Source organism: Pyrus communis, chromosome 7 (genome assembly GCF_041283825.1).
Source record: "Pyrus communis isolate YQ-2024b chromosome 7, ASM4128382v1, whole genome shotgun sequence".
In the NCBI taxonomy this organism is placed as follows: domain Eukaryota; kingdom Viridiplantae; phylum Streptophyta; class Magnoliopsida; order Rosales; family Rosaceae; genus Pyrus; species Pyrus communis.
In genome coordinates this window covers 27,937,242-27,953,616 of record NC_142571.1, presented here as the reverse complement: position 1 = coordinate 27,953,616, position 16,375 = coordinate 27,937,242, and the positions used below count along the sequence as shown (strand labels likewise).

Sequence of the window (16,375 nt, the reverse complement as noted above, 5' to 3'; positions counted from 1 at the left end):
TCAAAAGTTGAAGCTTTCTACTAAGCATTGCATAAGAAAAAGATTACTCACGGTATTTTGAGTTAGCACATGATGAACATCTTCATAACTCCACAACCCATTTCGTCTCCCAGGCTCTTTGATAGATTCTTGACGAACTATTTCCCGACCCATTTTCTCTAGTGAATCATGCATCTCCAGTTTTCCCCTTGAGAGAGAGTTATAAGCGCTCGATCTATGAGACCTCTTATTCCAGTAGGAGCATAGAAACCACAACTATTCAGAATTTCGGTTGCATAGTCTTTTTCAATTCCTTTAAAGAAACATGCAATATCTAGAAAGATGTCCTTCTCTATGTCATCTAGTCCATCGAAGCTTGTTTTAAGCACATCATGAATTCCCCTTTGCGGGATTTTCCTTATTTTTTCAAACACATCTTCCCACTCGTGTACAGTTTTATTATCAAGAAAAGCTCCCAAGACTTTGAGTGCTAATGGCAAACTTTGAGCATATTGTATGACACGCCATGAAAGATAATCATAATCTTTGGTGGGTTGATTTGTTCGGAAAGCGTACCGCCTAAAGAGTTCCAGTGCTCCAGGATTACTAAAAATTTTGGGCCTAGATATCGCATTAGCTTTGCTTAATAATTGCAGATCTCTAATTGTTATAATGATTCTACTTCCACCACCAAAATAATGTTGCTTTCCGAGTAAGGCTTCAATTTGAGCTAATTTGTCCACATCATCAACAACAACAAGAACTTTTCTCTGACCTAGGCTTTTCAACATCACCTGGAAACCTTTATTCGATATGTCGAAACTCCCCACCTTGTTGCCTGAGATACTTGATAGAAGTTTTGTCTGCATATGTAGTTTGCCATGCTTCATGAAACCCTCCTTGACATTTTCAAGAAAGCAACAAGTCTCAAATCAACAAACGATTTTATCATAAACAGCTCTAGCGATGGTTGTTTTGCCTAAACCACCCATACCCCATATTCCGACAATACGAACATCATCCAATTCCACTCCAGGAGGGTCAGGATGTAATGGGAAATGTATTTCATGCATATGAGATTCCATTCCAATCAAGTAATTATCTTCGCTTGATGTTGATGAGATGTGGATCAATTTCCCGAAAACATCTTGTACTATATCCTCAATAAGCTCTACATCATTCCTGTCAAAGTTAAAAAACAATATAATAACAATACCAAAGAATAATTAATGAATCGTTTTGATAATTATTTTGTTTTTTTATTTTATTTATATTTCGAGTTTTCAAATTTTCAAATTTTTGTATTCAGTTTTCAGTTTTTACTAGTTTCACTAAGAGTAGTTTCCAAAAATTAAAAGTTAAATATTGCATATAGCGATATGATGGCTCTTTACAACTGTTTTGCATAAAACTCGTGATGAAGCTAATGATGTCCACTAATAATCCCACTAGCTGCTGTACAACCTGGACAACAGAAGGAATACTCCCAGCCAGACAATCACATGGCTTCTGACGCCTTTATTGTTTTTTAGTTTCTGCCACCTTTATTGTTGTTTATTGCATGCGTGTTTATTGCATGCGTGTATATGCAAACTGTATATAAACCATGCTGCCATTGCAGCATTGGTAAGCAAAATATAAGTCATCAAAGACAATATTCTTTATGGTATCAGAGCCATTTGTCTAACGACAAAACCTCCTGCATCTGTTTCCTCCTTCCTCTAACCCAGCAAGCTCGCGACTGTATTTTTTTTTTTTTTTTTTCTGCCTTCTCTTCTTCTTAAATTTTCTTCCGCTTCCATGGCTGCTTCTTCTTCTCTTCTTACCAGCTCCCTTCCTAATATTTCCTATCTGGTTTCCATCAAACTTGATCGAACCAATTACATGTTGTGGCTTGCCCAGTTTAATCCCTTACTTAAAAGTAATGATCTTGTTGCCTATGTTGATGGTACAAAAACATGTCCAACCAAGTTTCTTGAGAATACTACTACTCTCAATTCCGAGTACGTAACTTGGCAGCGACAGGACCAACAATTGTTGAGTTGGATTAACTCAACTTTGACACCCAATGTGCTTTCCATCGTCGCAACCTGTGACACATCCCGAGCTGCTTGGGATACTCTGAAAACACGTTTTGCTTCTCAATCTCGCACCCGTGTTCTTCAACTTAAGCACCAGATGCAGTCCACTAAAAGAGGTAACATGTCCATCACAGACTATGTTGATAAATTAACTAACTTTGCTGATCAATTGGCTCTTGCGGGAAAACCTGTTGATGATGATGATCTTATGGAGCTGATTTTGAATGGTGTTGGTCCTGCTTTCGAAAGTATAGTTACTTCGGTTCAAGCAAGAGAAAATCCTATGAGTCTTGACGATATGGTTGTTTTGCTCTTGAGCGCTGAAAGCCGTATGGACGACTATAGCACAACTTTCAGTCCTGATCACACCACTACAGCTCTCTTTGCCCCTTCTGGCTCCACTCCCAATCCTGGTCGTGGAACCACACTTCACCGAGGAAATGGTCGTACATCCTCATTCCGTCGTGGTGGTTTTCAAGGTCGTGGCTTTTTTCAAGGTCGCGGTGCTGGTAATCCTTTTGTTGGTCGTCGTGGTGGTTCAAACAGTGGTTTGTTTCATGGTGGATCCGGTCGTGGCTCGTTTCAGAATCGAGGACTTCTTCCTACACCAAATGCTGGTCTTCGTCGCTCTTCCTATCTTCCCAACCATGCTGCGGATGCTCCCTCTTCCTCTAATATTTGTAACTATTGTGGTGATCATCGTCATTCTACCGCAAATTGTTTCAAGTCTCCTTTTTCCGAAGGCCGCTATCCACAATCTCATGCTATGATGGCTGCCTCTCCTGTGGTTAATGCACGGTCCCCTACATGGTATACCGACAGTGGCGCATCGTCACACATCACCAATGATTTAGCTAATTTGAGCCTCTCCACAAAATATATTGGCCAAGACCAAGTCGCGGTTGGTAATGGTGCAGGTTTGTTTATAAAGCATATTGGTTCCGGTTTCGTGTCTCAATTTCCTTTAAATTCTGTGTTGCATTGTCCTTCTGCTTCTGCTAATCTACTGAGCGTTCATCGCTTTTGTTGTGATAATCATTGCTACTTCATTTTCACTCCTACTGATTTCTTTATGAAGGATCTATCCATGGGGAAGACGTTTTTCCACGGCAAGAGTGAGAATGGATTGTATCCGTTTCGTGTGGGTTTGTCGAAGTTTCCTTTCAAGAACGTGGCATTATTTGGACAACGAACCTCTTCATTTATGTGGCATCAGCGTTTCGGTCATCCATCTCCTGCAATTTTTAAAAAAATTATGTCCTCTATTCCTATTAAGGATTCTAAGTTCCCTAGTTTTTGCCCTACTTGCCCATTGGGCAAAAGCACTAAATTACCATTTGCTTTGTCTCCATCAGTTTCAGTTTGTCTTCTTCAATTGATTCATTGTGATGTTTGGACTTCACCAATTGTCTCTGTTAAGAGTTCCAAGTATTTTATAATATTTCTTGATGATTACTCGCGTTATACTTGGATATTTCCTATGAGATTTAAACATGAAGCTTTTTCTTATTTTCAAAAATTTAAATTGCTTGTTGAAAATCTTCTATCTATCCATACTGTTTATAAGATAAAATCTTTCCAAACTGATGGCGGGGGTGAATTTATGAGTAAGGAATTTCAACAATTTTTAATTAATAATGGTATTGAGCACCGGTTAACATGCCCTCATACTCCTGAACAAAATGGTGTTGCTGAACGGAAACAACGCCATATTGTTGACATGGGTCTTACTTTACTTGCCACTGCTAAAATGCCTTCTTCTTTTTGGGTGGATGCTTTCAACACCTTAGTTTATTTAATTAATCGTCTTCCAGCACGCCAATTGAATTATATTTCGCCTTATGAAAAATTGTATAGTCGCAAGCCCTCTTATTTATGTCTTCGTGTTTTCGGTTGTGCTTGCTTTCCCTATTTACGCCCTTATAATAAAAATAAATTGGAATTTCGTTCAAAAAAATGTGTTTTCATTGGTTACTCACTTCATCATCAGGGCTATCCCTGTTATGATATGTCAAATGGACGAGTTTATTTGTCACGTCATGTGGTTTTTGATGAGGAAACTTTTCCATTCGACAACCCTACACAATTATCCTCAGTCTTGCCGTCAGAAGCTTACTCTCCCGTGGTTATCACTCCTTCTCCCTTACCACCTCTCCCTCAGGTACCTTCATCATCTCATATTTCTATTCCTCATACTCTAACATCCTCTTCTAGTGCAGCACCTCTCTTCCCCTTGCAACCTTCCTCAAGTTCACCATTGTCTACACCTTCACTTTCCTCGCCACCTCATTCTCAACCTGCTCCTGATAGCTCTGACAGTTTGATTTCCATTAATGAGGCTCCTCCACCTTCCTCCGCTTCTGCTCCCCATCCCATGCTCACTCGGTCTAAATCTGGCATTCGAAAACCAAACCCCAAATATGCTTTATTGACATCATTACAAGCTCCTGATTCTGAACCAACCTCGTTTCGCGAGGCAAATCAATTATCTCATTGGCGTGATGCAATGACATTGGAGTTTAAGGCCTTGAAAGCTGCTGGTACATGGGAGTTGGTACCTTCTTCAACTGCTACTCATGTTCTTCCTTGCAAGTGGGTCTATCGCACAAAGCGGAAATCTGACGGTACAGTGGAGCGATATAAAGCTCGTCTTGTTGCCAATGGATTTCATCAAACGATGGGTGTTGATTACACGGAGACGTTTAGTCCGGTGGTTAAGCATGTCACCATTCGTCTGGTTCTTGCCCTTGCAATTTCTTATAATTGGCCTATACGCCAACTTGATGTCCAAAATGCGTTTTTGCACGGGAATCTCTCTGAAGAAGTTTTCATGAAACAACCACGTGGTTTTGAAGACCCCGAGTATCCTCATCATGTTTGTCGTTTACGCAAGTCCTTATATGGCTTGAAACAAGCCCCAAGAGCATGGTTTCATCGCTTTTCTGAATATCTTCTTGATTTGGGTTTTGTGGCATCACAAGCAGATCATTCTCTCTTCATTTTTAATAATCATGGAGTATATTTGATTCTTCTAATCTATGTTGACGACATCCTTATCACAGGCAATCAATGCTCTCATGTTGACTCCCTTATCCATGCACTTGGTCAGAGTTTTTCTATGAAAGATTTGGGACCCCTCCATTTTTTCTTGGGTCTTGAAGCAACTCGTGGAGCTGATGGGTTACATCTAAAGCAGACAAAATATGTTCTCGATTTGTTGCAGCGTGTAGATATGTTGGACGCCAAGCCTTGTGCTACTCCAGCTCAATCTAGCTCCCCACTTCATTCTCTTGATGGTGTTCCCTTGCCTAATCCTACCAGCTACCGCAGTGTGGTCGGCGCTCTGCAATACTTAACCATCACCAGACCTGACATCACGTATGCAGTAAATCAGGTATGTCAGCATATGCACCAGCCCACCTCAGTTCATTGGATTGCAGTAAAACGCATCCTTCGTTACTTAAAAGGCACACCTGAGGACGGGCTTCAGTTTAGTCGCGGTGGTACTGATTTGGTCGGATTTTCAGACTCGGACTATGCCGGGGATCCAGACACTAGACGCTCCACTGGTGGTTTTTGCATATATTTTGGTCCAAATTTAATATCTTGGAGCTCCAAAAAGCAACGCACAGTTGCTCGTTCAAGTACCGAATCCGAATATCGGCAGTTGGCCATCACGGCAACTGAACTTGTTTGGATCCAACAACTGCTGCAGGAGCTTTGCATCCGTATTTCGACTCCTTTAATTTGGTGTGATAACACAAGCTCCATTGCATTGGCATCTAATCCCGTGTTCCATGCTTGAACAAAACATGTTGCTGTGGATTATCATTTTGTGCGTGAGCTTGTAGTGGCAAAGTCATTAAATGTCTATCATGTGTCTACTACTTTTCAGATTGCAGACATATTCACCAAGGGCTTATCTGCTGATCGTTTTCATTTCTTAAAGTCCAAGCTCGTTCGTCGTCCGCTCATGAGCTTGCAGGGGGATGATGAAGCTAATGCTGTCCACTAATAATCCCATGTTGTCCACTAATAATCCCACTAGCTGCTGTACAACCTGGACAACAGAAGGAATACTCCCAGCCAAACAATCACATGGCTTCTGACGCCTTTATTGTTGTTTAGTTTCTGCCACCTTTATTGTTGTTTATTGCATGCGTGTATATGCAAATTGTATATAAACCATGCTGCCATTGCAGCATTGGTAAGCAAAATATAAGTCATCAAAGACAATATTCTTTAACTCGTACATTGGATCACAAGTTTTTATCTGTTAGTTTTTGAAAAAAAATGGAAACTGAAAACTAAAAATTTAAAAACAAAATATTTATCAAATGATCCTAAAGGTTAACAAAATCCCAAAATTTAATAGGAAACTAAAACAAATTAGAATTTACTCGTAGTTTCGCAAATCCCAGCCGGATAAACTGGTGGCCGTCGTAAGAGCGGATCTCCAGCTCCGAACCTCTTCCAATTCGACGTTAGAATTGTGATCATGCTAAGCAAAAGCTTTGGCGAAACTTCTCTTGAGTTTACGAATATCAGCCAGATCAACTTGGTAGAAAATGGGGAGCACAATCTGGTTCTTTGTATCTTTGCATTCCAAGATTTCCACGAGTTCTTTCAAGCACCAAGTGGAAGAAGCGTAGTTTTGAGAGAAAACTACAATCGAAAGCCTTGACTCTCGAATCGCTGTCAGGAGCTTGGAAAGGCGGTCGCCTTTTCTGAGGTCTTCGGCATCAATGAAGGTGTTGATTGGTTTCTGACGCAGAGCTTTGTAGAGATGGCGGATGAAGCCCCTGCGAGTGTCTTCCCCTCTAAAATTGATGAACATATCGTATTTCCGACGAAGGCCAGAAGAAGCAGCCATTAAACGATTGCACCTGGTCAGCGATGATCGAGCAGCTAAAATGCACACTGAATTGTTGATAATTTTACCAAATCACGTGAACTTTCTTAGTGGAGCGTGCTAAAATGCAAACCAACACCCGTTTTGAAAGGAAAGAGATTCTCTCTGGATCTATGATCTATCCCACTAAATCCATCCAATCAACTAATTCGGGTTCTTAAAATTTTATTCAACGACTAAAATTATTATAACTTTTAAAGGGACCCCCCTGTTTGTAGCTGTTAGATCAAATTTCAAGAGTCCGGATTAATTGATTGGGTGAATTTGGTAGGAGAAATCCCAAAAAAATCTCTTTCCGTTTTTAAATCTATATATAAAGTCAATGGAAAAATGTGAATAGTGATTTTTGTGTCACCAAGCTTCAACAAAAATATTTAGACAAAAATGCCCCCAAAACTAAAAACTTCAAAGGCATCCCAAAATAATGCATCAAATAAGGCAGGGACATTTTTATCATTTTTATAGTATTTTTTTAATAATTAATTTTTTTTTTTAATTATTACCTCACGATAGAGTAGCAATAATGTGATTCAATTTCTCTAATTTTAAACACATTCAAAACATCTTAAGAGGTGTGTAATGCCGGTTATAAAAAGGATCATTCGCACACAGATAATAATGTGATTAAATTAGTTGTCAAATGATTTTTTTTTTTTAACAAACGATATTATCTACACTAAGGGGGAGGGAGTGGGCTTAGCCTCACAATGGGCTAGCAATAATGTGATTCAATCAATTGTTTATTAAATATTATTTTCTCTATTTTAAACGCATTCAAAATATCTTATGATGAGTGTAATGCTGGTTATAAAAAAAAGTCTTTCGCTTTCGCACGCGGATAATAATGTGATTAAATTAGTTGTCAAATGATTGTGTGTTTTTTTTTTAACAAACGATATTATCTACACTAAGGAAGATGATGGTGGGTTTTGTCTCACAATGAGTTAGCAATAATGTGATTCAATCAGTTGTTTATTAAATATTATTTTCTCTATTTTTAAACACGTTCAAAACATCTTAAGAGATATGTAATACCGGTTATAAAAAAAGGTATTTCGCACACGAATAATAATGTGATTAAATTGCATTAAATTAGTTGTCAAATGATTGATTTTTATTTATTTTAACAAACGATATTATCTACATTAAGGGGGAAGGGGTGGGTTTAGCCTCACAATAGGCTAGCAATAATGTGATTCAATTAGTTGTTTATTAAATATTATTTTCTTTATTTTTAAACACATTCAAAACATCTTAAGAGGCATGTATTGCCGGTTATAAAAAAAGGTTTTTCGCATGCGGATAATAATGTGATTAAATTAGTTGTCAAATGATTGTTTTTTTTTTATTTTTAACAAATGATATTATCTACACTATGGTGGAGGGGTGGGCTTAGCCTCACAATGGGCTAGCAATAATATGATTCAATCAACTGTTTATTAAATATTATTTTCTCTATTCTCTATAGAGACCGATTTTATAATGTGAATTTAGCTGCTTTAATAGATTTATGATGAGTTTCTTCTAGCATGATCTAAGATTATTCATTTATCTCAAATATTTGACTTTTCTTTTGTTAATTTACGCATATAAATACATTTAAAACGTGCGTAGCCCGTGATTCCAAAAATGCCTTCGTCAAATGATTGTTTTTTTTTTTTTTTGTCAAATGAGCTCACAATAATGTGATTCAATCAGTTGTTTATTAAATATTATTTTCTCTATTTTTAAACACGTTCAAAACATCTTAAGAGACGTGTAATGCCGGTTATAAAAAAAGGTATTTCGTACGCAGATAATAATGTGATTAAATTAGTTGTCAAATGGTTGTTTTTTTTTTAATAAACGATATTATCTACACTAAGGGGGAAGGGGGTGGGCTTAGCCTCACAATGGGCTAGCAATAATGTGATTCAATCAATTGTTTATTAAATATTATTTTCTCTATTTTAAACGCATTCAAAATATCTTATGATGAGTGTAATGCCGGTTATAAAAAAAAGTCTTTCGCTTTCGCACGCGGATAATAATGTGATTCAATCAATTGTTTATTAAATATTATTTTTTCTATTCTTAATGTAAATTCTATAGAGACCGATTTTATTATATGAATTCAGCTAATTTCATTGGTTTATGAGAGGATTTACAAGTGTAGTACACGTGTCAACATGTCAGTATGCTAAAATTGCATAGAATGTCGAGAAGATTTACAAGGCTTTTGCTGTTTCTCAGACTGAAGGAGTGTAGTTAAACTAAGATTTTTAGTCAACTACAATTTTAATAGACATTTTTATAATTTATATAAATTTAGGGTTAATCAATCGAGATTTTAGTGATGATTTTTCAAGTCTATCCAAATTTAGGTGTATTCAACAAATTAAAGATCCGTTTCAAACAAAAAACAAACAAATTAAAGATTTTTGTAGTGTTTCATTAAGTTTTGGATTTGCAAGAAGTTTATATAAGCCAGACCAAATAGAATACTACCACACCCCTTAGGATTTCAACTTATGTGACCTCTGTGACTCTCTCTTCCTCTCACTGCTTGCTAGCCACTTTGTTTGCATTGTATTCTTCCTTCATCTCTGCTATTTTATTTCTTCAATTTTCATTGCAGGGTCGCATCATTTATGGATAAAAATGATGTTGGGTTGCATCATTTCTCACATGCAGTAGAGTCGTTGGGTCCCAATTTGTCACATATTTAGTTTTTTTTTTTTTTTTTTTTTCACGCACCGATCATTTCTTGTTCTTTGTCCTTTTTTCCACTTACCCTTCAGAGCTTTTTCTAAGTATTTTCTAATCAACGGGTCCCTCCTGCTGATTGCTACTGTTTGTACGACATGGGTTCATGTGTGGAGAATTGGGAATTGGGTTGTGAAGGAAGAGGAGTGAAAGAGAGTCAGAAGAGAGAGATTAGCTGGGATTGGAAAGGGATAAGATTAAAGTGGGGAGGAAGCAGGACTGGAAACTGGAAAGGCATGTAGCTGAGGATCTTTAAGGAGTTGGGTTTATGTGATAATGTTGATCTTTTTTTCGGCTCCAAGGGATGAAGCTCCAAGTCATGAACCCAATGCAGCTTCATTTGATCAGTTTATGATCAATGTACATTTATCACAATTTGATTTATTTGACGATCAAGATTCAACGCTGCAAAATCTATCAAAATCATTAGTATATGAATCTTCCCAAATATTCTAAAATCTATATGGATTTTAAAGAATTCTACATAATCTTTTGAAATCTATCACTTATCTAAGTCTATTAAAATCCTCTCAAATCCTCACTGGACTACACCTCTTAATAAGAAGCCCTTGAAGCCGTTAAATCGAGAGGGAAAGCTCTTTGATAGATTTTCAATCCAAGTAAAGCTCTCTTAATCCTTCCATATTTTCTACAATGTGCCTTTCTTTTTTTTTTTTTTTTTTTTGGTTGAGAAAAAGGTTAAGTTCATACCAACACAACATGCACAGAGCCAAAATATCGGCCACCAAAGGAATAAATAAATAAAAAAGAAGCCGAAAAGCAGACTGTTCAGCCCAACACAGAAAAAAAAAAAGTAAAAAAAACTGAAAGAACCAAGTAGCTTCCAACCAACTCCACCCCCAGAACGCCACTTTCCACCCATCTGAAACCAGATTCCCCAGCGATTATCTGAAATTCAACCAAGCTGAGCCCCAAAAAATGAAAGAAGACTCCAAACTCCTCCAAAGAGCACTGCATCGTTCGCCACCAGACAACGAAAGAAACCAGTGGAAAAGCCCACGAGCAACAGGTAAGGGGGTGGTGTTAACTCCCAAGCCGGAGCACTACACACCTTCTGAACAATGCTTAGAATCACCTCAAAGTTTGTACAACCCGAAAGAGAGATAAATTGGGGATTTAAGTTGACAAATGCTGCTTGGAAGACTCCTTAGTCATATAGGCCCAAAATACGAAGCCCAGTTTGATTTTTAATTGACAAAGGTAGTTCTTTAATTTTTTTATCCCAATAAATTAAGCTCCGATAGTTTCTTCATAACTTCTAGAGTCTCTGGAAACATCTCAAGACTCGAGCAGCCAGAAAGATCAAGGGTTTCGAGAGATGGCATACGTATGCTGCCAGCTAGAATCTTAATTTTTTCACACTCACTCAAATTCAGTAACACAAGGTTTGTAAGGGTCGAAATAGATGGGTGAACCTCAACTAAACTTCTACAACCTAGAAGAATTAGCTTCTCAAGATTGGGCATCTCTGTGAAATCAGGGGTTTCCTTAAGGTATAGACAATGACTTAAATTGATGAACTTCTACTTTTCCAGCTTCTGTTAAAAGATTCAAGAAAACATGCATTACTTAATAAGACATCTCAGAACCCAACAATTTAAAAGAAACGTATAAATGTAAATGATGATTGTACACACCTTGATTCCTTCCCAAAGTCGTTCAATGAGACTATATCGCTTGTCAATGTCATAAAGATTTTTGTATTGACTGTTGGATGGCAAAGACTCAAGAGGACATCCATGCCAGGAGAGACACCTCCTCAACTCACTAGAAAGAAACTTTAAGTGCCCAATCACGTGTTGTTTGCCGGAATAATTACGACTGATCTTGAGAAGTCTTAGTCGCGTCATATTGGCAAAAGCTTCAGAATTTAAGCATACATTATCTGAGTTCGACAAATCCAGGATTATGCTTTCAACTGCTTCTGTAGCCTGTGCAAATCAAAGTGAAGAAAAAACAGAGAACTTTAGTTTAGATTATGAAGTTAATGCATGTGTTCTTAAGGAGCCGTTTGATAATTATTTCGTTTCATTTTCCAACTTTTGTTTTGATTATTATTTTTTAGAAATTTGAAAATTGAAGGCACATAACTTGTTTAGTAGTTGTTTTCAATTTCCAAATATTAAAAAAAAAAATGAAAGCTACAAATAAAAAATTGGAAATAAAAATGTTTACGGGCCTAAGGAATAGATTTTGGTTAAAAGTTGAAGCTTTCTACTAAACATTGCATGAGAAAAAGATTTCTCACCATATTTTGAGTTAGCACATAATGAACATCTCTATAATTCCACAATCTACTTCGTCTCCCAGGTTCTTTGATAGATTCTTGGCGAACTATTTCCCAACCCATTTTCTTTAGTAAATCATGCATCTCCAGTTCCCCATTCACTGAGACAGTTATGAGAGCTCGATCGATTAGAACTCTTATTCCAGCACAAGGATCGAAACCACAACTGCCCAAAATTGCGGTAGCATGGCCTTTATCCATCCCTTTAAAGAAACATGCAATATCTAGAAATATCTCCTTCTCTTTATGATCTAGTCCATCGATGCTTATTTTAAGCACATCATAAATTCCCCTTACCGGGATTTTCTTTAATTTTTCAAACACATCTTCCCACTCGTGTACAGTTTTATTATCAAGAAAAGCTCCCAATACTTTGAGTGCTAATGGAAAACCGTGAGCATATTGTATGAAACGCCTCGAAAGATCATCATAATCTGTAGTGCGTTGGGTTGTTTTGAAGGCGTACAACCCAAAGAGTTCCAGAGCTTCGTAGTCACTTAACACCTTGGGCCTATACACCTCATCAGCTCCTCTTAATAATTGCCTATCTGCAGTTGTTATAATAATTCTACTTCCACCACCAAAGGAAGAATGTTGCTTTCCGAGTAAGAATTCAATTTGTTCTAATATGTCCACATCATCCAGAACAATAAGAACTTTTCTCTGACCAAGGCTATTTAACATCACCTGGAAACCTTTATTCAGCATGTCGGAACTCCCCACCTCGTTGCCTGAGATACTTGATAGAAGTTGTGTCTGCATATATAGTATGCCATGCTTCATGCAAACCTCCTTGACATTTTCAAGAAAGCAACAAGCGTCAAATCGACAAGCGATTTCATCATAAACAACTTTAGCGATGGTTGTTTTGCCTAAACCACCCATACCGCATATTCCAACAACGCGAATATCATTCGTTTCAACTCCAGGAGGATTTAATAAATATAGCATTTCATGCACATGAGAATGCATTCCAACCAAGCCTGTATGTATTGTTCGCATTGGTGAGATGTGGATCAATTTCCCAGAAACATCTTTCACAATTTTCTCAATAAGCTTTGCATCATCCCTGTCAAGTTTAAAAACCAATATAATAACAACACCGAATAATAATTAATGGGACGTTTTGGTAATCATCTCGTTTTCAATTTTTTTTTTTTTTTAAATCTAGATTTTGAGTTTAAAAATTTTGGGTTTTCAATTTTTAGTTTCACTCAAAATAGTAATCAAACAAGTTATTCAATTTTTCTTTCATGGTATTATACAGTTCTAAAAACCAACAATTAGATCTTGCAATATAGGAATCTAATGGATCTTTAAAAAAATCTCAAAAAATAATAGGAAATTAAAACAGTTAAGAATTTACCCAAAGTCTCCCGAAACCCAGCCGGGTAAATGGGGGGTCGTTCTAAGAGCCAGTCTCCATCTCCGAACCACTTCCACTTCGGCGTTAGAATCAAGATCGTGCTGAGTAAAAGCTTCCTGGAAACTTGTCTTGAGTTCACGAACATCAGATGGATTAACTTGGTAGAAAATAGGGAGCACAATCTGGTTCTTGGTATACTTGGATTTCCATATTTCCACGAGTTCTTTCAAGCTCCAAGTGGAAGTAGCATAGTTTTCAGATAAAACTAGAAGCGAAATCTTTGACGCTTGAGCCGCTATCAGGAGGTTGGAAAGGGGGTCGCCTTTTCTGAGCGCTTTGGCATCAATGTAGGTGTTGATTGATGCCTGACATAGAGCTTTGTAGAGATGGCTGACGAAGCCCCTGCGGGTGTCTTCACCTCTGAAATTGATGAACACATCGTATTCGCTTGATGTTGATGAGAATTCCAACAATTTCGTAACATCTTCTACAACTTCCTCAATAAACTCTGCTTCATCCCTGTCAAGATTAAAAACAATATAATAACAACACCAAATAATAATTATTGGGTAGTTAATAATTATGGTGTTCAATTTTTTTTAATCTAAATTTTTAGTTTTCAAATTTTTGGGCTTCAGTTTTTAATTTTTAGTTTCATTGAAAGTAGATTTTAAATAGGTTTTCCATTTTTTTCTTTCATGATATATAATAGTCTCAAAAAGCAACAAGATCTTGCATATAGAGATGTAATGAATTTTTACAACTGTTTTGCATAAATTTAAAACAAAATATTTATGCCTAAACATTACAAAAATCTAAAAAATTAATAGGAAACTGAAACAAATTAGAATTTACTTAGACTTTTGCGAATCCCAGCCGGAAATATCGGTGGCCGTTGTAAGAGCGGATCTCCAGCGCCCAACCTCTGACATTTTGGAGTTAGAATCGCCATCATGCTGAGCAAAAGCTTTGGCGAAATTTCCCTTGAGTTCATGAACGGTATCCGGATCAACTTGGTAGAAAATGGGGACCACAATCTGGTTCTTAGTATCTCTGCATTCCAAGATTTCCACGAGTTCTTTCAAGCAGCAAGTGGAAAGAGCATAGTTTTTAGAGAAAACTACAAGCGAAAGCCTTGACTCTCGAATTGCTGTCAGGAGTTCGGGAAGGCGGTCTTGTCTGAGCTCTTCAGCATCAATGAAGGTGTTGATCTGTTTCTGCAGCAGGGCTCCGTAGAGATGGCTGATGAAGCCGTTGTCAGTGTCTTCCCCTCTGAAATTGATGAACACATCGTATTTGCTTGATGTTGATGAGAATTGCATCAATTTCGTAAAAACATCTTCTACAATTTCCTCAATAAGCTCTGCATCATCCCTGTCAAAATTAAAAACAATATAATAACAACACCAAATAATAATTATTGGGTCGTTTTGATAACTATTTTGTTTTTAATTTTTTTAATCTAAATTTTTAGTTTTCAAATTTTGGCCTTTAGTTTTTAATTTTTAGTTTCATAGAAAGTAGATTTTAAATAGGTTTTCCATTTTTTTCTTTCATGATATATAATAGTCTCAAAAAGCAACAATAGATCTTGCATATAGAGATCTAATGAATTTTTACAACCGTTTTCAACAAATTTAAACAAAATATTTATGCCTAAACATTACAAAAATCCCAAAAATTAATAGGAAACTAAAACAAATTAGAATTTACTTATAGATTCGCGGATCCCCCCAGCCGGAAATATTGGTGGCCGTTGTAAGAGCGGATCTCCAGCTATCAACCTCTAGCATTTTGGATTTAGAATAGAGGTTAGCATCGTGATCATGCTGAGCAAAAGCTTTGGCGAAAGCTCCTTTGAGTTTACGAACGGTAGCCGGATCAACTTCGTAGAAAATGGGGACCACAATCTGGTTCTTAGTATAGCGGCATTCCAAGATTTCCTCGAGTTCTTTCAAGCAGCAAGTGGAAAGAGCATAGTTTTTAGAGAAAACTACAAGCGAAAGCCTTGACTCTCGAATCGCTGTCCGGAGCTCGTGACGGCGGTCGCCTTTTCTGAGCTCTTCAGCATCAATGAAGGTCCTGATGGTGGGTTTCTGCTGCAGAGCTTTGTAGAGATGGCTGATGAAGCTGTTGTAAATGCCTTCCCCACTGAAATTGATGAACACATCGTATTTCCAACGAACGTCAGAAGAAGAAGAAGCAGCCATTAATCGATCGCACCTGATCGGCGATGAGCGAGCAGCTAAGATTAAGAGGAATGTAAGAGCAGAAATACTCAATTGATCTCCAAACTGGATCACCAGAAAATGGCCTGATCGATACCAAGTCAATAAGTCAGTGCAAAAGGGTAAAGGGAAAAAGGAAATTATGCTTGATGTGTTTTCACATCTTCTTCAAGGAAATTTCTGTGCGAAAGGGATGTGCAGATTCCTTTCACACTGAACTTTCCAGGAAGGATAAGTGAAAACTGATAAAGCATAATTTTCGCAAATTAGTTTACTCCTTTTTTGATGGGTGAAATTTCTGCACATCCCTTTCCAGGAAGAATAAGTGAAAACTGATAAAGCATAATTTTCGCAAATTTCTGTAGGAAAAAGGAAATTATGCTTGATGTATCTATACCAAGTCAATGAGTCAAAGCAAATTAGTTTACTCCTTTTTTGAATTTATGATTACGCAAAAAGGACAAAAGAAAGTTATACATTATATATTTTCACATCTTCTTCCAAGAAAGAGCTGTCTTGGTCAAAGCGATACCAAATTGAACTTAGCTCTAGTTTGGTACTGAGATTCTAAAAAAAATATTTATAAAAAAAAGTTTGGAGCTTTTTTATATCTGGTAAACATTCATCTTCAGTTTTTTTTTACAGTTTTGGGTGAAAAAAAAGTCAAAAACACAAAGCTACAAAACTGAGCTTTGAAAAACCAGTTTTTTTCACATATGTTTTACATAAAAGTTTATCAAACACTATAGTACTACT

At 37.1% G+C, this 16,375-nt stretch overlaps 1 protein-coding gene and 2 pseudogenes across 3 annotated transcripts; all 3 read right to left on the bottom strand.

Annotated features, from left to right (window-relative positions):
• LOC137734285 (TMV resistance protein N-like) lies at nt 1-1,112 on the bottom strand (annotated as a pseudogene).
• Nucleotides 1,113-6,561: 5,449 nt separating this feature from the next.
• Nucleotides 6,562-6,933, bottom strand: LOC148696009 (toll/interleukin-1 receptor-like protein pseudogene; annotated as a pseudogene).
• Nucleotides 6,934-9,382: 2,449 nt separating this feature from the next.
• Nucleotides 9,383-15,977, bottom strand: LOC148696008 (disease resistance protein RPV1-like). 3 transcript variants are annotated; one of them, XM_088696921.1, is made up of 6 exons: nt 15,105-15,968; nt 14,247-14,765; nt 13,392-13,910; nt 11,987-13,094; nt 11,376-11,669; nt 9,383-10,131 (listed from the first exon to the last, which is right to left on the bottom strand). In XM_088696921.1, exons 1-6 carry the CDS (start codon nt 15,599-15,601, stop codon nt 10,117-10,119), a joined length of 2,952 nt encoding a protein of 983 aa, XP_088553047.1. In that variant the 5' UTR covers nt 15,602-15,968; the 3' UTR covers nt 9,383-10,116. The 3 variants fall into 3 exon arrangements, with proteins under 3 accessions (XP_088553047.1, XP_088553048.1, XP_088553046.1); XM_088696922.1 differs by having other exon boundaries at nt 9,383-10,122; XM_088696920.1 differs by lacking the exon at nt 9,383-10,131 and adding an exon at nt 10,439-11,276 and having other exon boundaries at nt 15,105-15,977.
• Nucleotides 15,978-16,375: the final 398 nt, after the last annotated feature.

What these genes read in the sequence shown, in the direction of transcription:
- LOC148696008 (XM_088696920.1), bottom strand. Translation starts at nt 15,601, where the DNA reads ATGGCTGCTTCTTCTTCTTCTGACGTTCGTTGGAAATACGATGTGTTC. An exon ending in TGGGTTTCGGGAGACTTTGG is followed by an intron (nt 13,095 to 13,391) that starts GTAAATTCTTAA and finishes TAAACTTGACAG; the next exon opens with GGATGATGCAAAGCTTATTG. An exon ending in ATGTGCTAACTCAAAATATG is followed by an intron (nt 11,670 to 11,986) that starts GTGAGAAATCTT and finishes TGATTTGCACAG; the next exon opens with GCTACAGAAGCAGTTGAAAG.